The 22752-nt window shown below is 51.5% G+C and overlaps 11 protein-coding genes across 11 annotated transcripts; 5 read left to right on the forward strand and 6 right to left on the reverse strand.

The window, feature by feature from the left end:
- Positions 1 to 173: 173 nt before the first annotated feature.
- BZA70DRAFT_151547 (phosphatase 2C-like domain-containing protein) lies at positions 174 to 2229 on the reverse strand. Its single transcript, XM_064909710.1, has one exon. It carries the CDS (start codon positions 1977 to 1979, stop codon positions 513 to 515), a length of 1467 nt encoding a protein of 488 aa, XP_064768314.1. The 5' UTR covers positions 1980 to 2229; the 3' UTR covers positions 174 to 512.
- On the forward strand, positions 2021 to 3069 carry BZA70DRAFT_277768 (transport protein particle subunit trs31). Its single transcript, XM_064912500.1, has 3 exons — positions 2021 to 2450; positions 2511 to 2698; positions 2760 to 3069. The coding sequence occupies exons 1-3, from the start codon at positions 2092 to 2094 to the stop codon at positions 2993 to 2995; spliced, it is 783 nt and encodes a 260-aa protein (XP_064768315.1). The 5' UTR covers positions 2021 to 2091; the 3' UTR covers positions 2996 to 3069.
- On the reverse strand, positions 3070 to 4329 carry BZA70DRAFT_306687 (splicing factor, Prp19-binding domain-containing protein; the record flags this gene model as incomplete). Its single annotated transcript, XM_064914809.1, has 3 exons — positions 3070 to 3831; positions 3893 to 4050; positions 4093 to 4329. The coding sequence occupies 3 exons, from the start codon at positions 4327 to 4329 to the stop codon at positions 3105 to 3107; spliced, it is 1122 nt and encodes a 373-aa protein (XP_064768316.1). The 3' UTR covers positions 3070 to 3104.
- A 139-nt stretch (positions 4330 to 4468) lies between these two features.
- On the forward strand, positions 4469 to 5352 carry BZA70DRAFT_310489 (uncharacterized protein; the record flags this gene model as incomplete). Its single annotated transcript, XM_064914923.1, has 3 exons — positions 4469 to 4852; positions 4878 to 5197; positions 5272 to 5352. The coding sequence occupies exons 1-3, from the start codon at positions 4645 to 4647 to the stop codon at positions 5350 to 5352; spliced, it is 609 nt and encodes a 202-aa protein (XP_064768317.1). The 5' UTR covers positions 4469 to 4644.
- A 556-nt stretch (positions 5353 to 5908) lies between these two features.
- On the reverse strand, positions 5909 to 7150 carry BZA70DRAFT_289213 (thioesterase-like superfamily-domain-containing protein; the record flags this gene model as incomplete). Its single annotated transcript, XM_064914096.1, has 5 exons — positions 5909 to 6139; positions 6188 to 6272; positions 6340 to 6395; positions 6452 to 6575; positions 6633 to 7150. 5 exons carry the CDS (start codon positions 7148 to 7150, stop codon positions 5909 to 5911), a joined length of 1014 nt encoding a protein of 337 aa, XP_064768318.1.
- A 1361-nt stretch (positions 7151 to 8511) lies between these two features.
- Positions 8512 to 11198, forward strand: BZA70DRAFT_277780 (fungal-specific transcription factor domain-containing protein). Its single transcript, XM_064912501.1, has one exon. It carries the CDS (start codon positions 8621 to 8623, stop codon positions 10952 to 10954), a length of 2334 nt encoding a protein of 777 aa, XP_064768319.1. The 5' UTR covers positions 8512 to 8620; the 3' UTR covers positions 10955 to 11198.
- Positions 11199 to 11208: 10 nt separating this feature from the next.
- BZA70DRAFT_304335 (NADP-dependent oxidoreductase domain-containing protein) lies at positions 11209 to 12611 on the reverse strand (the record flags this gene model as incomplete). The annotated part of the gene is made up of 6 exons (XM_064914772.1): positions 12153 to 12611; positions 12033 to 12091; positions 11895 to 11977; positions 11822 to 11836; positions 11614 to 11745; positions 11209 to 11544 (listed from the first exon to the last, which is right to left on the reverse strand). Exons 1-6 carry the CDS (start codon positions 12188 to 12190, stop codon positions 11209 to 11211), a joined length of 663 nt encoding a protein of 220 aa, XP_064768320.1. The 5' UTR covers positions 12191 to 12611.
- Positions 12612 to 13445: 834 nt separating this feature from the next.
- BZA70DRAFT_277786 (ABC transporter) lies at positions 13446 to 17081 on the forward strand. Its single transcript, XM_064912502.1, has 3 exons — positions 13446 to 13884; positions 13937 to 15572; positions 15637 to 17081. The coding sequence occupies exons 1-3, from the start codon at positions 13465 to 13467 to the stop codon at positions 16998 to 17000; spliced, it is 3420 nt and encodes a 1139-aa protein (XP_064768321.1). The 5' UTR covers positions 13446 to 13464; the 3' UTR covers positions 17001 to 17081.
- Positions 17082 to 17149: 68 nt separating this feature from the next.
- On the reverse strand, positions 17150 to 18642 carry BZA70DRAFT_151691 (uncharacterized protein). The gene is made up of 2 exons (XM_064909712.1): positions 17572 to 18642; positions 17150 to 17502 (listed from the first exon to the last, which is right to left on the reverse strand). The coding sequence occupies exons 1-2, from the start codon at positions 18527 to 18529 to the stop codon at positions 17372 to 17374; spliced, it is 1089 nt and encodes a 362-aa protein (XP_064768322.1). The 5' UTR covers positions 18530 to 18642; the 3' UTR covers positions 17150 to 17371.
- A 580-nt stretch (positions 18643 to 19222) lies between these two features.
- Positions 19223 to 20557, forward strand: BZA70DRAFT_267142 (glycosyl hydrolase family 61-domain-containing protein; the record flags this gene model as incomplete). Its single annotated transcript, XM_064911082.1, has 1 exon — positions 19223 to 20557. The coding sequence occupies one exon, from the start codon at positions 19223 to 19225 to the stop codon at positions 20555 to 20557; it is 1335 nt and encodes a 444-aa protein (XP_064768323.1).
- Positions 20558 to 20653: 96 nt separating this feature from the next.
- On the reverse strand, positions 20654 to 22667 carry BZA70DRAFT_151645 (RNA polymerase III transcription factor IIIC subunit-domain-containing protein). Its single transcript, XM_064909711.1, has 4 exons — positions 22430 to 22667; positions 22108 to 22345; positions 21973 to 22050; positions 20654 to 21912 (listed from the first exon to the last, which is right to left on the reverse strand). The coding sequence occupies exons 1-4, from the start codon at positions 22541 to 22543 to the stop codon at positions 20750 to 20752; spliced, it is 1593 nt and encodes a 530-aa protein (XP_064768324.1). The 5' UTR covers positions 22544 to 22667; the 3' UTR covers positions 20654 to 20749.
- Positions 22668 to 22752: the final 85 nt, after the last annotated feature.

Genomic DNA, 22752 nt, shown 5'->3' on the forward strand with positions numbered 1-22752 from the left:
GTTTGTCTTCTGGTTCTTCTTTTTCTCTTCTTCTTCCTATCTGACTCTCTCAGCAACTTCTCATCTCCGTCGCCGACCACACTAAGAACCTCACAGCGGCCCCGAACCCAAGGTCTGCCTCTGCTCTACATCCACTGCATCTACTCTGTTGCATTTGGTCTGGTTACTGACACATTACGCAGCGTCTACCCGCCTCTCAAGCTGGACTCGTTCGGTGCTGTCATTGCGGCCTCGCAGTCCTTCAACGCTGCCCTCGACTCTTCCGAGATTGCCATAGTACGCCCTCCACTATCTTTCACATGATCTCAACTTGCGCTCACTATACCTCTTCTACAGATACAAGCCCGCGATACTCTACGAAGAGACCTCGCGATCCAGCATAGACTCTCCAAAACTACATAATACTACTTTGAATGAAAGTCTTCCTATGTTATACATGTGAAAGATGTGAAAGTACAAAACCTCAGTAAACCAAACAATGTTTCCAGATATGTAAACAAAAACAACCTCGATCATGAAACAGCCAATGCTTCCACCCGCGCACTCACATCCGCTGTCTCCGCCTCTCCCTCGGTCTCCTCCTCGATCGTCGTCGTTTGCTGCTGCGTCGGCGGCGGCTTTTTCGTCGTTGTGCTGCTACTACTACTGCTGCTCTTCGTATGGTTCGACCGAATCACGTCCGACATCCGGCTGTCGAACCGAACCACAATCACCGTCAGATTGTCCATGCTGAAATGCTCGAGCGCAAAACTGACCAGCGCCCGACTGGCCTCCTGCGGATCCGCAATCGGCCGCACGACGTCCACCGCCTCCTGATCGCTGCACACGTCCCAGAGCCCGTCGCATGCCAGAATCATAAACTCGTCCTCGGCTGTTAAATACGTCTCGGTCGTGTACGGATGCGAAGTCACCAGGTTCTTAATGTACAGATCGCCCAATGACCGCGTCACCGCCAGAATACCATTCACGCGCCCGTTCAGCACAACGCCGCCGCTGTTGACTACCCGCTGCGCTTCGTCTGGATCCGTGCCTTTGTGATCGTACGACAGACGCAGGGCCCGTCCGTTCCGGGCAAGCACTATCCTCGCGTCTCCGGCATTTGCGGTATATAGCATCCGCTCGCGCACCGTCTTTGGTTGTGACTGTGTTTGTGTTTGTGATGATGATGGTGCGGGAGAGGAATGATGATGCAGAAAGTGGTTGTGGTGGTATGGACGCTGGGGTGGTTCTTGCTGTTGTTGACTGCCGTCCGAGCCTTCCTTTGGCCGTAGCAGCCGGTCTTCCCACCGCAGGAGCGCCACGACCGCAGTGCAGCCGGAGTTACGCACTGGCTGCTTGCTAAGCAGCACGTCTGACTCGGTGAACGTACGGTCGAGCAGCTCGGGCACTTGTCCGTGTGGATCGCGCTTGAGCTGGTCCTCGAGCACGGAGTGCAGTTTCTGTCCGCACCACTCGGCAGCCGCCTTGCCTGCGTGGCCGTCAAAGATTGCAAAGAACCCCGCATCGGCGGAGATGTGCCCAGATACGTTGCTGCCAATTGCTGTTCCTAGCAGTGATGGCGCGGGGGGATTTGATTCGGATCGGGATCGTGAGCGCGAGAGGAATGAGGTGGACGAGGACGTGGACGTGGTGGTGGTCGCTGGCGAGGTCGATGAAGTAAACGACGCGGACGGGAAATCGTAAATAATACAGTGAGCGTCCTCCATCGTCGAGCGGATCTTGAGGTTCGGGTCCTCGCTCACGCCGGCGAGAAAGGTCCCAGCAAAATTAGGAGGCGGCATCGCAGAGCCATTCGACGCAAACGGCTTTGTCTCTTTCCGATGGATCTTGAACGACGACGTCTGCGTAGGCTGGTTCGCGGTCGCTGCGACCGACGACTGCACCTGGTTTGCGAACCGGGCGAAGAACGAGACCGGCTTTCTGTCGTCCGAGGACGCGCTGCTGCTCTTGCGGCGCTGCTTCGACTTGCTTGAATCCATTTCAGCAGACGCAAGGAGAATTGCGGAAGGGAAACGGCAGCGGACGAGATGATAAACAGGGAAGGAAGCTGCAAGTCCTGGCAACGACGGCGTACGTGCTCAGTGTCGTCATATGCGCGGGGTTGGTACTGGTCACGTGGATTCCTCCCTGCACCGCGGCGTCACGGCTTCTGCGCAGGCTCTGATATCGTCCGCTGTCGACACCTCCTCTCTTTCCTGTTATTCTGACTTTGCATCTCTGCTGATCACAATGTCGAAAATGCAGAGCTCTTCACGTGCGTCGTCGGACAAGCTCTCGCTGCGCTCGTCCGCGCCGTCGTCTGTTCTTGCTCCACGTCGCGCGACAATCTACGACCGCAACGTGAACAGACGGGCTCCCGATCTCGCGCTTTCTGCATTTGCTTTTCTGTTTTCCGAAATGGTGCAGTACTCTCAGAAGAATGTCAAGGGCGTGCAGGAGATGGAGAATAAGTGAGTTTTGATGTTTGTCTAGTGCAATCATGAATTGCAGAGCTCTAACTTCTCTCGCAGACTCTCGGCTTATGGATACCACGTCGGCCAGCGAGTGCTTGAATTGTCTGCTATCCGTGAGATCAAAAACGCAAAGCGCGAGACCAGAGTGCTTGGACTGCTGCAGTTTATCAACACAACCATCTGGAAGGCGATCTTCGGCAAACCCGCCGATGCCTTGGAAAAATCAAAAGATCAAGAGGATGAATGTATGTTGTTGTTTCCTACCGTTTACCAAGATCTCTACTAATCACTCTCTAAATCCACTAGACATGATCATTGACAACGATCCGATATCAAACAAATACATCTCAGTCCCGAAAGACATGCCATCACTAGACTGTGCCTCGTTCCAAGCCGGTGTTATCGAGGCTGTTATGGACGGCTGTCAGTTTCCTGCCCGCGTCACCGCGCACTCTGTGCCGACAGATCTTCATCCACTCAAGACCGTCTTTCTCGTCAAACTTGATCCGCTGGTGTTGGAGAGAGAGCGGTATATGCGATAGTGTGTTTGGTCATTTGTTCGTGTTTATGATATGTTTGTAGTTGGTTGGCGTTTGCTTGCATTTTGTTACTGTACATTAATATTATCCTACACTGTAATCCCCATCCTAATCATTTCGGCTTCTTGCTCTTGTTTGGATATGCATCATGCATCCCACCAAGTTTCTCACGCGCGCGCTTATTAACCCGACTCTGAGGATCAAACCACGGCGAGTCCGCGCCCTGCGACGTATCCTCCGCCGACAGATGCGTCCACTTTGATCTTCCGCGCTTACCAAAATCGTCGCCACGGACTTGCAGGATCTTGGGCAGTGCCGTCTTGTCCTTGACCTCGTCGATCGTCTTTTCATGAAAGTCGCGGCGCTTGACAGCGTCGTCGTCCTGATAGAATGCGCCCTTGTGGTAGTACTTTTGCATGAACCCCACGTTTCCACGTTTGTCCTTCTTCTCTTGTTGCTGCTGCCGTACCCGTTCGAGACCTTCCCTGATCTTGTCCTCCTCGTCCATCTCTCGTCTAGCTTGCAATTCCTCCAACTCGCGCTCCCGTTCCTCAAGCTCTTCACGCTCGCGTTTCACCCGTCGAAGTTCTCGCAGTTTCCACACCGCCCGCTCAGCTGCCGGATCAAGATCATCAGTGTCGTCGATGTCGTCTGCATTTGCTACAAGCGAGACGTCGTTCGCTTCGTGTTGTTGTCTTCGCGCATGAGCTTCGGATTCAAGCCGGATCTGGTTCTGGATCTCGAGCAGGGTTGCTTCTTTTTTCTGTGTTTTGGCGGCTTCTACCGCGAGCTGTTCTTCGGCTTCGGTGGCTTGTTTGGTTGGGACGGAGCGTTTGTTTCTGTATAATGTTAGTATATATGTAGAGAAAATGGTAAATGTGATGTGGGGGGTCGACTTACTTTGGCACAAAGATGGGTCTTAATAGAACTCTTTTTGGCTCCTCTTCTTCACTGCTCTCGTCACTTTCCTCCTCGCTATCATCATCACTCTCGCTCTCCTCGCTCTCACTGCTCTCCTTCTTCGCGCGGCTTTCCTTTACAGGCTCGACGACCCTCCTCTGTCGGTCTTTCAGACTAATCTCATTCAACTTTTTACTAACCGCGATCTGCCTGCTACTCTGCTTCTCTTCGTCCTCCTCCTCATCTTTATCCTCGTCCGCTGCAAACTCAGTGATTGCCACCGGCGTATCGTTTTGTGCGGTGGCATAATTCTGGTCAGCGTCCTCGGGCTGATCCCTTTCGTCGTCGGAGGATGAGGGGTCGGGTGAAGGTGTGCGTGACGTTCGTTTTCCTGGAAAGTAGCGCGTGCGCTTTATTTGTTGGGCGCGGGGTGGCATGTTGCGTTATTGATATGAAGCTGGACTCTCTAAGTCAAGAAAGGTGGATATCAGAAAGGATTGTGAATATTCGTGGTTTGGTTGGGAGCTGGGCTCATGCGGCTTTGGAGTACAAACGCCTCAGATTGTAAGAAACCCTACAGTTATTCAGCCGCGTAGGGTTTTGGAAGCCCTTATCCACGCTCAGCGGTAACTCGCGGTTCAGTAGATATCTAGCGATATCTTTGAACACGACTCTAATATAGACCGATTGCTGCAACAGTCATCTGTTTGCTTTGGTAGCAAAGCAATTAGCAGAAAACCCGAGAACCTACAATGTCAACACCCCACTTCATGACTGCGAACCTGCCGAATTCCTCGAGCTCCCATTTCCTCTCCGCGGCTGCTTCTCCCCCGAAATACAACAGACAGACAGATCTCGCCGGATTCGATATTTGGAAAAAGAAGGTGCTGCTCTACTTCGACTCCTCGAACTTTGTCAGAGATGAGGACATACTGAATGAGACCATTGGATTTCTCGAGGGTGATGCTCTCACTGACGTCCGCAGCCACAAGAACACGATCCACTCGTTGGAAGATCTCCTGGCTTGTTTGGAGCAGAAATGCTTCCTTACGAAACGTGAAAGACAGTTTCTCCACCAATGGCGTGAGGCTTTGCCAGACTAAGGATGTGGACTCTTATATCCGGGCCTACGACCGGATCACCGACGGCTTTTCGGCGCACAGGAGAATGCCGGAGCTGATGTTGAGGGAAGAATTCGTTCTCGGCTTGCACCCAGATATCCGATTGAAGGTCTGCGTTGAGTTGCCGAAAACACTCGACGAGGCTAAGGATTTGGCACGGAGAGTAGAGATCGGGATGCAGAGGGTCAGTTCGTCTAGGAGTAATCTGAACTACGTCAGACAACGGACGTGAACACCTACGATGGAACTCTTCCGCAGGTCCACAGCATGAACCCGAGAACTCTCGACGAGGCGCAGCAACTATCTAGGAGGGCGGAGGCCGCGGAGAGCCATATATAACGCGAAGGACCATTCTTTGGCTCGCTGAAGTTTTTCTTCTATCCGCGGGGGTCTGACGTGTTGTTGCTGCCTTCCCAAGTGCCATACCGCACGCAGGTTCTGGATGACAATCACGACTCTCTGATTGCCACACTCCGAGATTTTTTGCACACGTCTGACCTGGTTTATCTAAACCTCTACAGGCAGGTCGCACTGTCAAACGAACGTTGAGAGGAAGTTTCACTAGACTTAATTATTTGCCATAATATTTATCGATGTTGTTTCTTAGAGATGATAAAATAGATAAATAAATAATATATGATGATATATCTATATGTCTATCTACTGTGTATTGCCGTGCGTTGATGTATTAAAAATCTGGTTTTTAAAAAAAAGGAGTTTTAAGCAGGACTACTACTACAGTACTATGGTCGTACTATAATTATTGTGCAGAACCCTAGAACACCGCTCTATCAACCGAATTCATAGACGCAGTTGCTGACAAGAGCGAGTTGTCTCCGAGATTAATCTTGTTTTGACTGAATATTCTTATTATTTTATTATCACATATTAAATCTCACAGCTTGGTCTTTGGAGGTAAATCGCCAAACTTACAGAGTCCATCCTGCATAAACTCGGCAAACATCTCGCCCTCATCATCGTACATCCTGCCGACATACGATAGTCGTCCGTCACCACTTCTGGTAGTCCAGCTCTCCATTGTATTCCACGACTTGTCTGCGCGCACAAATAATCCCCGCGAGGGCTTTGACGGGGGGTAGAATATTATTGTGTGGGATAGGGATACCTGGTGGTGTAAGTGAGTAGTTCAGGTATTTGGAGGAGTTGTGCTTACCACGCGATTAATGTCGTCGACTCTATTAATTAGGCGTGAAGAGGTGAAAAGGGAGTTTCTATCAGATGCATAGATATGGGCCGCCCTGGAGAGTAACTGTCAGTTGGAATAAAAGTGTGCAGTTGAAAATAAAAGAAAAGAGACTGCCATACAGGTGCATGTTCGGATCGTCGTCGGGGAGTGGGAGAATTGTTTTGTAGGAGTGGTACTTGATTTCTGTGTAAGCATCCATGTGTGTGACAGTAAAGTATATTGTTTGCTCACCATCCTTCGGTCTTCAAAATTATCAGGAATCGTAGCAGGATCTTGTTCAGGAGCTCTGCGAACGTCGACGGCATGCTTGATCTGCACGAATCCACTATCGGGATCCGAGGCCCATGCGACCCACCTGCATCATGATATTAGAGAAGGAGTTGAGATAGCAATCAAACAAGACACAGCAGACATTGGGAGGTCGATATCAGGGACAGACGGCAAGTTGTCAGGGACGATATGATTTACGGGGGGTGGGGCGGGGATGTGACCCCATTTATTGCCATGAACTTGGCTGGCAGCGTAGTAAACAGGGTCATGGAGACCTTCGATGTACTTGAACGAGACAAAGCATGTGTAGACATACGTTTCGTGGTCGGGGTTGTCTGGGTCAAGGTTTTGGTATACGCGAACCTGGCGGATGCGGTAAGTGCCGCCGTCGCGGACGTTGTCGACGTGGTAATTGAACGGTACGGCGTCGGTGTTTGCAGCTAAGAATTGGGCTTGCAAGCTGTTGCAGACCAAGCCCGAGCGCAAGGGAACAGTGAGTGAGGCAGCGTAGAGGGACTGGGCGAGGAGGTGGCCGCCAAAGACGCCTCGAGCCGCGCCGGGCCGGAAGGGTTGGGCGACGGAGCGGAAGTGGGAGGGGGAGATGCGGGTGAGGGCGATGAGCTGTGCGAAGTCGGAGGGAGGGTGGTCGGCGGTGGTCATTCTAGTGCATAGCAGTATATAATACAAACAAAGCAAAGCAGAATAGAGGTCGCGAAGAAGGAGATGAGAAGGAGGTGAAGGTCGTTGATGAGCCTCGAGGATGATTTTGCGGGGAAGACTTAATAAAGTTTGCAGTTTTCATGTTCAGAAGATCACGGACCCGGACCGAGGCAGGGAAGTATATTACGTAACATAATCACAGTGCATGACTAAACACAAGTGATCTACGTAAACGCCGAAAACGCATCCACTGTGACGACGAGCACGCGTATTCTCGGCGATCTCAAATATGCGGCCCCCGGGGCAAAGGGAAGCCGGGAGCGGATGCAGCGGATTGTTGTTGTGTTTGGGATTGTCTGGCAGCTTTTGCGGTGCGGTGAAGGCGAAGAAGAGCAGAAGACGAGGAAGAGCAGCTGCTGCGAAGAAGATCAGGCGAGTTGCAGACCAGGATCAACCAGAGAAGAGGATGTTGGCTGCTGCTGAGAGCAATATCAAAGGTGACGTAGCGGCGAGGAAGAGCAGCCAGGACCTCCGCAATAACTGATCAGCAGACAATTTAAAACAATAATAAACAACCAAATAAAAACAAACAAAATAAAAAACATTTGGAACAGTAAAAAACACCAATTTAATGCCAGGATGCCGCCGCTCTAAATTTCCTCATCGAATTACCTAAGCGCACCTGACCTCTCCTCTTTCGCTCCTCTCCTCCTCATCCTCCGCTTCCTCTTCTCTTTGTCTGCTCACCCAGCCTCTACTCTCTCTACTCCTCCTCTACTCTCTCTTCTTCTTCTCTCCTTCTTCCCGCCCAGGGATGGCCTCCTCCGGCTCCTCCCGCTCAATGCCCACCTCGCGTCGCACCCGCATCGTCATCTCCTGCACCGAGTGCCACCGACGGAAGCAAAAAGTATCTATCACTCTTTCTTCCCTCCTCCCCGTCTTCAATACACCTTCTCCTGACTAACTCCCTTCTTTTTCTTCTTCTTCTAGTGTGATCGACAGCAGCCCTGCAACCAGTGTGTCGCCCGCAAGGTTGAGAGCCTCTGCCACTACGCCCGCAAACCGCCGTCAAACTCTTCCTCCTCCTCCGCCTCTTCCTCGACCTTCGCCCGCGCGACCCCGGCCACCGCCTCCGCAGTCGTCGCCGCCGCTGCTGCTTCTTCTGTTGCTGGCTCTTCTGTTCCCGCCGCAGCTTTTCACAACGCAGTCTCTGTCCGCACCGCTGCCTCCGATCCGCATTCGCCATCTCTCGCCTCTCAAAACAGCTACAGCGACAGCAAATGCAACAGCTCCAACAATGCTTCTTCTGCCTACAGCACCCCCAACTCGGTCTCAGACGAACCTTTTGCCTTCAGATCCGTCCCCCCCGCCACCGCACCCTCTCGCAGCACAAGCACAAGTCTCATCACCCCCCGCCATAGCTCTCCCACCGTCGACTCCGACTCGGTCTCCAGCTCTGACGAAGACGACATGCTCATGATCGACAGAGAAGTAGACTACAACGACGACGACCAGTCTTCCGATGCTGCTTCCGACTTTGAAAACGATCTCGACGACGAAGACGACGAGTACGGTGACGTAGTAGACGTCTTAGGCTACTTCCGATCTGGCGTCTCAAACATCGCGCGCGACATCGCCGAACTCAAACTATCGCCAAAATTCATCTCCTCCGCTGACTTCTTCAACGCCGGCGGCGAGTTCAAAGGTCGAAAAGGCGTTTCCTCTCGCAACGCCAAAGTCGTCCAGCGCATCCTCCGACAAATGCCGCCTAAACCCTACGTCGAACTCCTCGTGCGAATATTCTTCCGGGAAGCAAATCTCTACCAGTCCATCAACGAAATCGAATTTTGGGACTCGCTCAACAAATGGTGGATCTCGCCCAACCGCGTCGAAAATGTCGCCATCGCCACCTTGACTTTCCGCATCATGTCCATCGCCCTGCAGTTCGTGCCCAAAGAGCATCTCGAGACCGTCAGCCAGATCGACGAGTCTCTTGACAGTCTCTCTAGTGATTACTCGCAGTGCGCGTCCGAGCTCGCTGCTCTCTTGCCCGACTGTGTCGATAAAGTGCACGAGTGCATCTTGCGCGCGGCTTGGCTGAAATGCGAGGCTCGCATGAAAGACAGCTGGTATTGCATCGCCACCGCTGTGCGGATGGCGCAAGAGATCAAGCTGCACATTGAAGAAAAGGACTGCCCGCCATCGTACGAGCGCGAGCGGAGGCGAAGGCTTTGGTGGACAATCTATTACTGGGATCGATGTCTGGGACTGATCCTCGGCCGGCCAATCATGATCGAAGACGAAATCTGCAGCGTACCTCTGCCGCTCGATCTACCTGACGACTGCATGTACCCTGTTTTGAAGGACGGACCTCCGATCAGCGAGTTTACGGGCCGCGTACTATCGTACAAGCTCTCAGAATATATCTCTGACCTCGACCGCAATCCACAGCGATTGTTCCGCAATCTGACAATCTTCACTGCCTCGCTTCCGGGTTATTTCTCCATATACTCACCCGACACTTCGCTGGACGACCAGTTCCCATTCCTTGTTGAACACCGCGAGTCGCTGGCTACGACAATCTGTATGGTTCTCTGCGCACTCTACCGGCGCAAGATCGCCATCCCGAACCCGCTCTCTTTCTGTTTGCGTCTTCTTACTGCGGCCGAGCGAACTCTAAACCTTGCTCACGAACACCAATACCGCCAGTTTACAATCGTCTACGCAAACCTGGAACCATCTGTTCTGATGTGTCGTGAGATTCTCAAGATGAGCGGACGCCTAGCTGAGGCCCGGTTCATTGTCTCTGCCGACCGAAGCGGTAACGCGATCGATGTGTTTACGTGTCTCAACTTTGTTGATGATGCGCTCAAGCGCATGCGGATAATTCGCTCGCGCAACAAGATCGCTATTAAGGCGTACCGTATTCTGAAAGAGCTGGTGCGGAGAGTGAAGATCCAGGTCGAGCGCGAGAAAGGTCGGTATAATGAAAGCCGGACGGCGTCGGTTGCGCAAACCCCTGCCAGTTCACAGAACATCACCGATCTGCTTTCTGCACAGCAGGTGAAGGCCAACACCATGACGTCCCATCATCAGCCAAAGTATTCTCAGCAGCAGCAACATCATCAACACCAAATCCAGCTCCAGCATCAGCTCCAGCAGCAAATACAACATCGGCAGCAGTGTCAGACGAGCAACGATCTCGATTCGCCTGCATCTACTGGTGCATCGACGACCTCAGCGATGCATTCGGACCGACCAGACTACGCTTCGCTGACTAGTAGTATGGCCTCGAACGACTTGGATCCGATCTCTATGCTGGACTATGGCGATATCGGCGACCATATGGTAGGCGATGCGGAGATGTTGGAGATTCTGCAAAGGCTGAACGCGCAGGCAGCGGCCACGAATGCATCACTGCCCGGTGCAGTTAATAGCAACGGATCTCCGATCACGCCGCCAGAGGCCCGGATATCGTCTGTCGAGCCTGAGCTGATTTGCGGTAAAGTTCCGATCGTGATGCCGATGCGTCCTACCATCCTTGAGGATGATGACATGCATGGTAATCACCGAAACGGTCACAGGATCAACTCGCATGCGCCAGGAAGTGGTGGAGACTTAAATTATCTACCACCTCCGAATCATCTCGACCTGAGCCAGAACCCGCATGCAAACACAACACACGCGACAGTTATTCTGCCGCCGCCGGATGTGGACTTTGCTGATATGGATATGGACAGCGAGATGATGTTCAGCTGGGCGGATGCGTATTCGTATAATTCGCTGTTGCAGGAAACTAGCTGATTGAAGGCCGACAGGGGCGGCTGGAAAGTTGTATATGTAGGCGCAAGGGGTGTGTTTTTAGGATTGGGTTGCTTGAGTAGTTTTCTTGTTGATCAAAAAATATTTCTACTATTTAGTGTTGTCAATTTTGTTTGTTTATGATTCTCTCTTTTTTATTTACACGTGGGGTTTTTAAGGTGTCTATTGAAAGCTTTATCGTGAGTGTATGATGGTTATAATATATGTCTGATTGGTTAAGAGTTACAAGAAAAGGATCAGCGGAATCCGGAGATATTTCGCGGGACGTAAGGCTCCTCCAAGTAGGCTATATCTTCAGGATCAAGCGATTTGTGAGCAGCAGCGACGGCGGCCTCGATTCTCTTGATCGAAGTGACTCCGACGATGGGACTGGAGACCTTTGACTGGACCCATGCGAGGGCGACGTCTGCCATCGGCCAGTCCAACTTCTCTGCGACTTTCTGTACGCGTCCGGCGCAGGACTGCATCATTGAGAATTGATAGGCAAACATGCTGCTCGCGCCGATGTAGTGCACTTTGCCAGCCTGGACGAGGTCGTGCAGGGCGCGCATGGTCTCCTCGATCGGAGTCGCCTAGTCGAAGCGGTGGATCTGGAGGAGATCGAAGTAGTCGGTTTCGAGACGCTCGAGACTGGCGTTGACTTGTTCATAGGTGGCGGCGCGAGAGAGGCCCATGTGGTTCGAGTAGCGAGTGTGGTCGGTCGAGTTGAGGAAACCGGTCAGCTTCGTGCCGGGTTTGGCGGTGTAGCTGAAGCATTTCGTCAGGATCTGGATCTTGGAGCGGGGGATAAATGTCGTATTTCTTGAGGGCATAGGCAATTGCTCTTTCGGATTCGCCGTTGGAGTAGACGTTGGCAGTGTCCCACTGTAGAGAGACAGTGTTAGGAGATGATTGAGCAGGGAGATGGTAGTAAGTTACATACAGATGTTGCACCAAGATCGTAGGCGGCTTTCAAGATCGGGGCAGCGTCCTCGGGATCCAAGACCCACGGAAGCCATTTCGAAGCTGGGAGGCAATGAGAGAGACTATCTGATATGGCCAAACGGAAGAGGTGACGTACATCCGATGCCCATACATCCCACAATCGGAACTGATACGCGGAAGCCGCTGTTGCCAAGACTAGAATGAGGAGTCAGAAGCGAATATTCAGCAGAGGTGACTGGAGGAAAGTCCGACTGACGGTTTATAGCGAGCCTGGAGAGGTTCGGAGGAGGTCATTGCTTTGATGTGATTTATTCGACAATATGGAACGATTGTCTTGACTAGGAACTATGCTTAGTTTACTAGACAGCAGAGGGCAGAGACGTCTTTTATATCTCCAAGTCTCGGTGTTTTCCTCGAACCAAAACTCGGTGTTTCTCTCATATCAAAGACTATCCATCAAAACACTGATGAGGCCTCTCTTTCTGGTTCGAGCTTTGATCCGCCTCGAGGCTGCGATCGACGCTCCCGACGGAGCAAAGCATACGGAACTCCGAAAGCGGAGCGGATTTGAGGGTTTCGGAAACCCTACAGAAACCTTGACGTAATCTGTGCGATGCCTGTGGCTGCGATAGGGCCAACTGCGCGGCTGTTTGACCACCGGGTTGAAATAAAGATAGACTCAGGAGTAGTGGCTGGATAAGGATCTGCGCCGCTATCTTATCGGTCCTCTACACATTGTTCATACACACATATTGCTTTCAACCGCACTGCAGGCCTTCTCTGCACTCCTCTCTTGCTTTCTTGTTTTGTATCATTCAACAACAGAATGGCAAAGGAAGAGTACTCAGAAAAGAAGGGCAACCTTCGCGTCCGCGAGGCCTCGGTCTCCAGTGGATCTTTCGACTCTTCTGATATCAGCAACAAAGAGCAATCGATGTCAGAGTCCTCGTCTCTTCTCATCGAAGAGTCCGACGAGTACAGTCACCTGCCGGCTCATGAAGCCCAGCTGCTCAGAGCCCAGATCCAAGTTCCTGAGCCAAAGACGTCGTTCTTTACAATGTACAGATATGCGACGTCCAGAGATGTGTTCTTCTTGCTCCTCGCGACCGCTGCCTCTGTCGCTGAGGGTATCATTCGACCCGCTATTTCTGTTATCTTCGGCACTTTGACTGGCACTTTTGCTTCCTATGCTAGACGGTTTACCGTCGACGAGATGTATTTTTACAACTCGACGGAAGGGTTTTACAGCTTTGAGAACGGGACGTATTATGATGCGGAGCAGTATAATGCCACGCAGTACGGGTATCCTTATGAGATGTACAACATGACTGCATCTGGTTATGACTATATCTCTCCCGAAGAGTTCCAGAGCACAGTCGATAGATATATTCTGTGCGTATATACTACTTTTCTACTTGCACTTGAGAGGTGTAAGGCTTACTCGATCTAGATACTTTGTCTATCTCGGCATCGCTGACATTATTCTTTCCTACTTCTCGATCTTTGTCTTCATTGACCGCGGCCAGATTCTCTCCGGACGTATTCGAGAGCACTACTTGACGGCGACAATGAAGCAGAACATCGCTTACTTTGACAAACTCGGCTCTGGTGAAGTGACCACGCGGATTGCGTCAGATACTACATTAATCCAGGAAGGAATGTCCGAGAAAGTCTCGTACATTGTAGCCAACCTGTCCACCTTCTTTGCTGTCTACATCCTAGCTTTCACGCGGTACTATGTCTTGACTTTCATCATGCTCTCTATTGCCTTCGTCGTCACGGTCTCGTTGTTTGTCTCCTCCGGGTTGATGAAGAAGTATTTCCGAAAGGCGGCAGAGGGATACGCGGTCGGCGGCACGCTTGCGGAGGAAACCATCTCGAGCATTCGTAATGTCCAAGCGTTTGGTATCCAAGATAGACTTGTGGCGCAGTATGATAAGTATCTCGAGGTTTCTGAGCGATATGGAATTAAAGCAGGATTTGCCTTGGTACGTTTTCTAGTCCTTTCTCAATTTTTTAACAGCGGCTGACAAACTACAGGGAATCATGACGTCGATGGTATGGATCGGTTGCTACAACAACGATGCTCTCGCCTTCTGGCAAGGCACGCGTTTCATCACCGAACACCGCATGGACGTCGCGCAAGTGATTTCAATCATCTTGCTTGCAAACCAAGGCTCCTTCGCACTCTCGGGAATCGCTCCCCATTTCCGATCTGTCTCCCAGGCTCGTTCAGCTGTATCAAAGATCTTTGCGACTATTGATCGTGCGTCGATGGTGGACTCACTCAACGAGTCTGGCCAAAGACTGGAGGACGTCAAGGGTGAGCTGGAGCTGCGGAATGTGAAGTTCATCTATCCCTCGCGCCCGAATGTCTGTGTCTTGAACGACTTTAGTCTTCGTATACCCGCCGGCAAAACAGTCGCGTTGGTAGGCGCCTCTGGATCCGGAAAGTCGACAATCATCGGACTGATTGAACGGTTCTACCTCCCGCTAGCAGGACAGATTATGCTCGATGGCGTGCCGATCGAGAGCCTGAACGTGCGCTGGCTGCGGCAGCAAGTCTCGCTTGTTTCCCAGGAGCCGACTTTATTTGCATGCTCGATTTACGAAAACATCGCGCATGGACTTATTGGTACGCCATATGAGTTTGCATCCGAGGCCGAGAAGCGCGCGCTTGTGACCTCTGCGTGCGAACAGGCTAACGCGATGAGCTTTATCTCCACCTTTCCCGAGGGCTTGGATACATCTGTTGGCGAGCGCGGGTTCTTGATGTCGGGTGGTCAAAAGCAGCGTCTTGCTATTGCACGGGCGATTGTCAGTAACCCCAAGATTCTGCTGCTGGACGAGGCAACCTCGGCGCTTGATACCAAGAGCGAAGGCATTGTGCAAGATGCGCTTGACAAAGCTGCCAAAGGACGCACGACGATTGTGATTGCGCACAGACTGAGCACGATCAAGGATGCGGATCTGATTGTTGTTATGCGCAAGGGTGTTATTATGGAGATGGGAAACCACAAGGAATTGCTAGAGAAGAACGGCGAGTATTTTTCACTTGTGGAGGCGCAGAAGATCGAGAAGGAGAAGGAGATCATCAAGTCTAAGCTTCAGATTCAGAGCGAGGCTGAGGAGGATATCGACGCTGAGGATATAGTCTCAGTCGATGAGAAAGCAAAGGAAGCTTTGTCGCGAGTCAAGACGGCATCTTCGATCTCGAGTGCGATTATTGCAAATACTCCTGCCAGAGAGGAGATTGATGATAGCAAGTACACTTTCAAAGAGCTCGTTATGTTTTTGATTGATTTGCAGAAAGGATACAACGGGCTCAATAGTATCGGAATGGTACTCTCGCTCATCAACGGTCTCGGCTACGTCGCGCTCGGTTTCTTCTACGGCGGAGCCGTGGACGCGTACACGCATCTTCCTGATTACGAGTACGTTACCAGACGAATCGCAATCTTTGCAGGACTGCTGTTCATGGAATCGATTGTGGTCTCGGTCGCGACCTCGGGTTCGCAGGCGTTGTTTTCGTTTTCGAGCCAGAAACTCGTGAGACGGATCAGACGGATGACGTATAAGCAGATCTTGAGACAGGATATCAGCTATTTTGATAAGGATGAGAATACGGCTGGTAGTCTTACTGCTATGCTTTCTCAGGATGCGCAAGCTATTGAAGGTATGTCGGCCGTTTCTGCTTCACTCTGAAGAAAGGAGCATACTAACAGAATTTTACTGTATAGGTCTGACTGGTCCTACTTTTGGACAGATCAGTAATGCGGTGATGATTATGCTTTCCGGCGCCGTGGTCTCGATCTCGGTTACCTGGAAGCTGGGACTCGTGTTGACTGCCGTGCAGCCTTTGATTATCGGCGGTTGCTTTTTCCGAATCTACATCCTGGCTTCATTCCAAGGAATTATGAAAAACAGCAACCAAAAGGCGTCAAACTACGCTTGCGAGAACGCGTCTGCAATCAGGACGGTCATGTCACTGAGCAGGGAGCTCGACGTTCTGGAGACGTATCATCGCACGATTGAGGAGCAGCATCGGGTGAGTATTCCGGCGACGCACAGGAGCTCGTTCATGTACGGCATCTCTCAAGGCATGCAGCTGTTTATATTCGCGCTGGCGTACTGGTACGGCTCGACGTTCATCAGAACTGGAGAGTACACCGTGCTCAAATTTTACATCACTTATTGTGCACTTATCGCTGGTGCCCAGGCGGCGGGTATGGCGCTGTCGTATGCGCCGGATATGGGCAAGGCCAAGTTTGCGGCGGCAAACATCAAAAAGACGCTCAGTCTTGTTCCAGAGATTGATACCTGGAGCACAGAAGGCGACACGCCTGAGAACGTGCAGGGCGAGATTGAGTTTAAAGACGTGCACTTCCGATACCCTACCCGGCCTACTGTCCCGGTCTTGCGGGGCTTGGATTTGTCGGTCAAGAAGGGGCAGTATGTTGCGTTGGTCGGCGGCTCTGGATGTGGAAAGAGTACGACGATTGGCTTGATTGAGAGCTTTTATCAGCCGCTCTCCGGAAGCATTACGCTTGACGGTCGCGATATTCGTGAGTTCAATATCAACCGATATCGTGAGCAGATTGCGCTTGTGCAGCAGGAACCCACGCTCTATGCAGGAACTATTCGGGAAAACATCCTGTTTGGCACCACAGATACAGTTGTCCCTGATGAGCGCATTTACAAGGTAGCCAGACAGGCCAACATCCACGACTTTATCATGAGTCTTCCAGATGGATACGACACGCTTTGCGGAAACAAGGGCACGCTTCTTTCCGGAGGGCAGAAGCAGCGCATTGCGATTGCGCGGGCGTTGATTCGCGAGCCAAAGGTGCTGCTTTTGGACGAGGCTACTTCTGCGCTTGATTCCGAGTCGGAGAAAGTTGTGCAGGCGGCGTTGGACGTGGCTGCCAAGGGTCGGACTACGATTGCGATTGCGCACAGACTGAGCACGATTCAGAACGCGGATGTGATTTATGTGTTTGATTCTGGTAAAGTTGTCGAGAGCGGAACACATCAGGAGTTGTTGGGTAAGAAGGGCAAGTATTATGAGCTTGTGCAGCTGCAGGCTTTGGAAGAGTCGGGATAGATATAGACGGATAGATCACAGATAGCGTTTATGTTTGGAGTTGGTACACAGTGAATATATTAGAATACATGAAACAAAATTTGGCAAATATTAAAACATTAGAGTACTAGTTGACAAAGATGTGAGACCCTCAAATGGACCTGAAATATTAAACCCGACCAAAATCGCTGCAAACAAAACAAAATCGCAGCTCTAGACCAACACCAGCAGATTTCCATAGCGCGGACCGAGTATTCGGTCGCCAGCAAGATAGAATAAAATAGAGATAGGCAAATCAATAAACCCACAAAGTCGCCGAATGCCCGGCGGAGTAACACTAGTTTTGTTGTTTTCGTCGTCGTCATGATCATCATTGTGGTAGATTCTTGCTGCTATTCAGCATTCTCTGCGACGGAGGCTTTATCTCCAGCCCAGTCGTCAGCGACACCCTCAACAGCAGGTGGCGAGGCACTAGAATCTTCAGGAGCAGGAGCAGAAGCAGAGGCAGAGGCAGCTTCGGCTTCTGTTCGTTCTTGATCTTCGTTAGGGTTAGCAATTTCGACGGCCGGGGTTGCATAGATCGACGGCGCACCTTCATGATCCTCTTCTTCGGAGTGCTGCTGGGCGGCCACGGCGGCTGCTTCGTCGGAGAATCTGATGTCTTCCTCGATTCCTTCTTCAGAGGGTACGATCGATGAATGCGGGATGACTGGCTCGGTGTGTCCGTTTGCCTGGAGGGCAGCTTCCGCGGCCGGCTCCGAGACCTCGATGGCGATGTACTGGAACGGATCTTCGCTGTGCTCGAGCACAGAATCTAGACCTTCTCCCGAGACTCCTTTCCGAGCAACACCTTCAAACATCTCAACCTCGGCGCGAGTGATGCAGGTAGCATGCTTGAGGATCTTTGCCGAGATCTCTTGCGTGATGTCGAGCGAGTACTTGAAGTAGTCGTACTTCAGCTTCTCCAGCCCGTCGACTTGGCTGGTGAGGTCCATGAGCGCACTGCGGTAGCTCTCAAGGTTACGCTGCTTCTTTTTGCCGAGCTTGACGTTCTGTTTCTCGGTCTTGCGAAGCTGCTTTGTGCGGGCGATCGTCTCCTTCTGGAAGTTTTCCTCGTGGGTCTTGGTGAGCTTCTTGTAGTTCTCGAGCTCGTTCTTGATCGGCGCCTCAAATCCCTGCGGAAAACTCTCGGCCAGAATACGCTGGTGGTTCGCGGCAAGAAACTGCAGACCCGATGCTGAACTCAGGCCGTCTCTCGATTCGCCAGCGCCACGGCACTTTGCACATGCCTGCAGCGCTGCGCCAAAGTCGTTCTCGGCCTCGGCGACCTGGGCGAGCGCGGTTCTGAGGGCGGCAGCGGCGGTCAGCAGGGTCTCGTATGCGGCGATGTTGGATTCAATGTCGTCTTTGGAGACGATGGTCTTTGGGAGCGGTGGCGGGGCAGGGAAGGTGATGGAGGCCAGCGTGGGCGGGAACTTTGCTGTCGACATTGTTCCGGAGGGGGAGAGCGGAGCGGCGGTCGAGGCTTGCTCGACGATGGTTTCTGACATTGTGAGCTGTGTATTTGGTTGATGGTTGTAGAGTAGAAGCAGTTGCGAGGAGATAAAAGGCCTGATAGTGTGAACAGACCACGGAATATGGGAGATTGAGAGATTGTTCTCGAGCCAGCAGAGTACTTTAACTGCCTAATGCGGCCACTGTTCGCTGTTCTGGGTGCGCTGCTCCAGACGATGACGTAAAGATAAGCAGTGGCGTAATAGCTGACTAGCTATCAGCAAGTCCACGTGACCAGCGATGGCCTTCTCCGTGACAGCAGGCAGATGACTCAGATGCGGCTGTCGGTCATTCCTGTCGCTGTCAGCCCGAGATCGTGTTGTTCTTCTCTTTCATTAAACCGCTGCTCTTTGTTCATTCGGAGGCCGAAGCACGCGGGTTAATGCAGGGAGAAGGGGGAGGCTGGCTGGAATGCGCTCCCCGGCTGGGCAGATCTATTTTGCTTGCCTCTCCGGGACTAGCACAAACCTAATCTCGCTTGTTTTGCCCCGCCCCCTCGCACAACCCACACACAAACAAACGCGTCGGAACGCGTCTCTCGTCCGTTCGGACCACATCGCGCGCCAGCCCTGTGCCGCTAAGACATTTCGCTTCAGCGTTTTACTCTTTCCCTTTTCATATTTAAATATCCCCGAGCTTCTCCTCTGTCTGTTTCTGCTTCTCTTTCTGTTTCCTGTCAACTATATCCAATGCTGCTTCTTCACTCGCTTCTTCTCTTTGTGGCTTCCGTAGCCGCGCACGGCTGGGTCAAGGACCTCCTCGTCGACGACGAATGGTACACAGGCTCGCTTCCGTACTACGACTCCTGGCAGAGCCCCACCCCGGAGCGCATCGTCTGGTCTTTCTGGTCCGCGGGCAACAACCCGGTCACCAACGTCACCTCCTCCGCAGTCACCTGCAACCTCGACGCTCAGACCGCTGCCATCACCGCCGACATCAACGCCGGCGACAACATCACTTTCTATTGGACCGACTGGATCGTCTCCCACAAGGGCCCCGTCATCACCTACCTCGCCAACTGCGACGGTCCGTGCGAAGACCTCACTGACCCGACCACCCTCTCCTATTTCAAAATTGACGAGGCAGGATACTACGAGGACGACGATGTCTGGGCGTCAGACAATCTTCGGACCAACAACAACTCCTGGACCGTCACGATCCCATCTGATATCGCGTCGGGATTCTACCTCATCCGCCACGAGATCATCGCCGTTCATCTTGCCTACGAGGAAGGAAAGGCCGAGATTTACCCCATGTGTGCAAACCTCAAGATCACCGGCTCCGGCAGTGCAGAACCCTCCGGTGTCTCCTTCCCTGGTGCATATCAGGAGACTGATCCGGGGTTGTTTATCAACATCTACTGGGAATTTTCTACATATCAGATACCTGGTCCCACTCTCTACACCCCTGCTGCAACCTCTACTTCCTCAGTCACTACTACTACCAGTAGTACGACGTCAGCGACTTCCTCCTCGAAGAAGACATCGGCGACCTCAACTTCCACGAAGACGTCTTCAAAATCTTCAAAGAGGAGCTCTACGACAAGTCCAACTCCCACCTCGACTTCATCTTCTACCAAGATCGGGACGACTTCATCATCTTCTACGACTTCGACCTCGACTTCCACAAGCTCGTCATCAACTACCTCATCATCAACTACCTCATCATCATCGCATCATACGAAATTTACGAAATCAGCAAGCAGCGCACCCCAAGCATTAACGTCAACAACCCTCCTCACCCGTTCCCACAGATCTCATCATACATCTTCGATATCTACCTCAATCTCAATCACGACTCCATCGCCATCGACCACATCGTCAACCACCTTTACTTCATCCACCTCAACTACAAGCGAAGATGACGAAGTATACGCCACTACAGTCACCGTGATCGAATACGTCACCGCAATCGTCACCGACATCGTTTACGTCGAAGAGACTGATATCGAAACCGTCACCGCCTACGCAACTGCTTCGGCTGTTTTGGAGAAGCGGGGTCATATTCGGCGGCGGGGTTTTTAATTTCTAATCTATAATTGCTGTATTTCTAATTGTAACATCACATGTATTTGATTATTGCTATGTTGTTTTTGCTATTTGTTTGGATTCCATTATGTATAAGTATTGCATTGCATATCCTTCTATATAAATTGATCATACACCTGCTAGTTTGTTTCACTCCTTGTAAAGGCGCACACGAATATATTATACACATCATTGATCTTCATCGTCATCATCCTCCTCCTCATCGTCCTCATCATCATCAAAGATTTCATACTCCCCCTCATCGTCCTGGTCCTGGTCCTCCTGCTGCTGAAGAATCCCCATGAGTTCCTTCAGCTTATCACCTCCGCCAGCGCTTACTTTTGATACCGCATCCAGAACCTGTCTTTCTTTATCTGCGGACTCTTGCACAATCTCTGTATCTTTTCCAGCGCGTGGTGCTGCCTCGTCTTCACTCTGGCTTTCTTCCTCCAGAATCTTAGCTACCTCCATTTGCTTAACAACCTGCCCAACATACAACGCCTTCAGCTTGACCCTTACCAGCCTGCGCAGCTTCGACATCGTAGTAGCCTTATACCATCCATCGTGTTCTGTGGGCGTCTCCCGCATAGAACTATTAGCTAACAGCTCTGACAGTACCGGATCAGATATATCGCAAAGCTGGAAACTTCGCCCTGAAGGCAAATGAACGCCATCAAACACGTGTTTCGGCACAGCGCTCGATCCATCTCCGTTGTCCTCTTTCTGGTCATCGTCATCTCGACTTCCTGTGCTAGTCTTCCAGCCTTGCTTCTTGTATGAAATCATCTCTTCCTCATCCTTGGTTGTTATACGAAAGTACTCTGTCTGGTACTTTGCGTATTTCTGGTCGGTGCGGGGATCGATTCCGTATTTCGTATATGTCGTCCGCCAGGGTCCCGTTTTCCAAGTGTAGGCGACGTAGGCAATCAGGTGCTTACCAAAGTGCAGCCACACATTTGCTAAACTTTCAGTGATCTTTTCTGCTTCAAGTGCGCGACGCGTCCAGATAGGCCGTTCTTCAAATGCGGCTTTCAGTGTGTTTAGCAGTTCCTCTATTTGCGGATGCGTAAACGCTTTCAGGGGCGGGAGATGTGTTTCCGGGTACTCTGGTCCAGGAATGGACTCCTTGTCGGCCCACCGCATTCGTTTCACCAGAATTCTCTGCGGCACATGTCGATTAACGAGTTTCGTCTCGCCGGAGGCGTCTGTGACTGTTGTGACGGCGGGGTTTTGGCGGTATTCGTAGCTGAACGGAGTTACGATGGCTGAAAATCGCGGTGGCGGTGGTAAGTCTCTGTCGTTTGAGGTCGCGGTGGAGTCTTCGCTCAAGTCGAGGGTTTTCAGTACTTCGTCTATTGAGAAATGTTAGTATGCAGCCATATTGAAGAATAAAAGTAAGTATGGAAACGCACAGTCGCCTTTGTATAGAGTATCTCGGACTTGAGACACAAAGGGCGAATTGATCGTGTTGTACTGAAAGTCAGCAAGCTCTGTATATGGAAATTAGCAAAATTCAATCAACACAAACAATCAGCAGCAGATCATACCTCTAAATCTGACGTAATGGTTGATGACGGCAGAAGGGGCAACAGAGTACTCCTCTGGATGTGCCGCCAGTGTTTTACGGAGGTCCCGTCCATTCTCCTCCAGATGTGCTCGTTTGACTCGAACTTTGAGGACAACAGAGTGGCTCGTGGTCACCGAGCGAGAGGATATCGGATGCTGGAACACGTCTGCTGGACGTAGCCGTAGTTCGAGACGCGTCTGGCCGTTGGAATTGATGGTCTGGATGATCCGGAGTAAGCCATCAAATAACAATAGCGGGGATCAAGTAGACGTTAACTAATAGTATCAAGAAAATTGGCTTACTTTTCGAATAGCCTGCTTTCCTCCGACTGTTTCAATGGCACTGTCTGTGTTTACGACAGCAGCAGGGTGCTCGATGCATGTGATCCGGGGAACGCTACCGAGCGTAGAACTCATAGCGGACAGGAGTATACAGTTTCCGCAAAACAGTAATAAAGTGACTAGACTCTTATATGGCAATCATCATATTTATATCGGGAACATGTATATCAGTATTTCGTTGTCTCCGCAATCAGGTATTCTAGGATGTTGGAGCTACGTCTTCTCCCAACAGTACAAACACCTTATGCGAGCTCTACTTACCCGGCAGCTACAAACCCTACAAT

The sequence above is a fragment of the Myxozyma melibiosi genome, assembly GCF_037950935.1.
Source record: "Myxozyma melibiosi strain Phaff 52-87 chromosome Unknown BZA70scaffold_5, whole genome shotgun sequence".
Taxonomy (NCBI): Eukaryota; Fungi; Ascomycota; class Lipomycetes; order Lipomycetales; family Lipomycetaceae; genus Myxozyma; species Myxozyma melibiosi.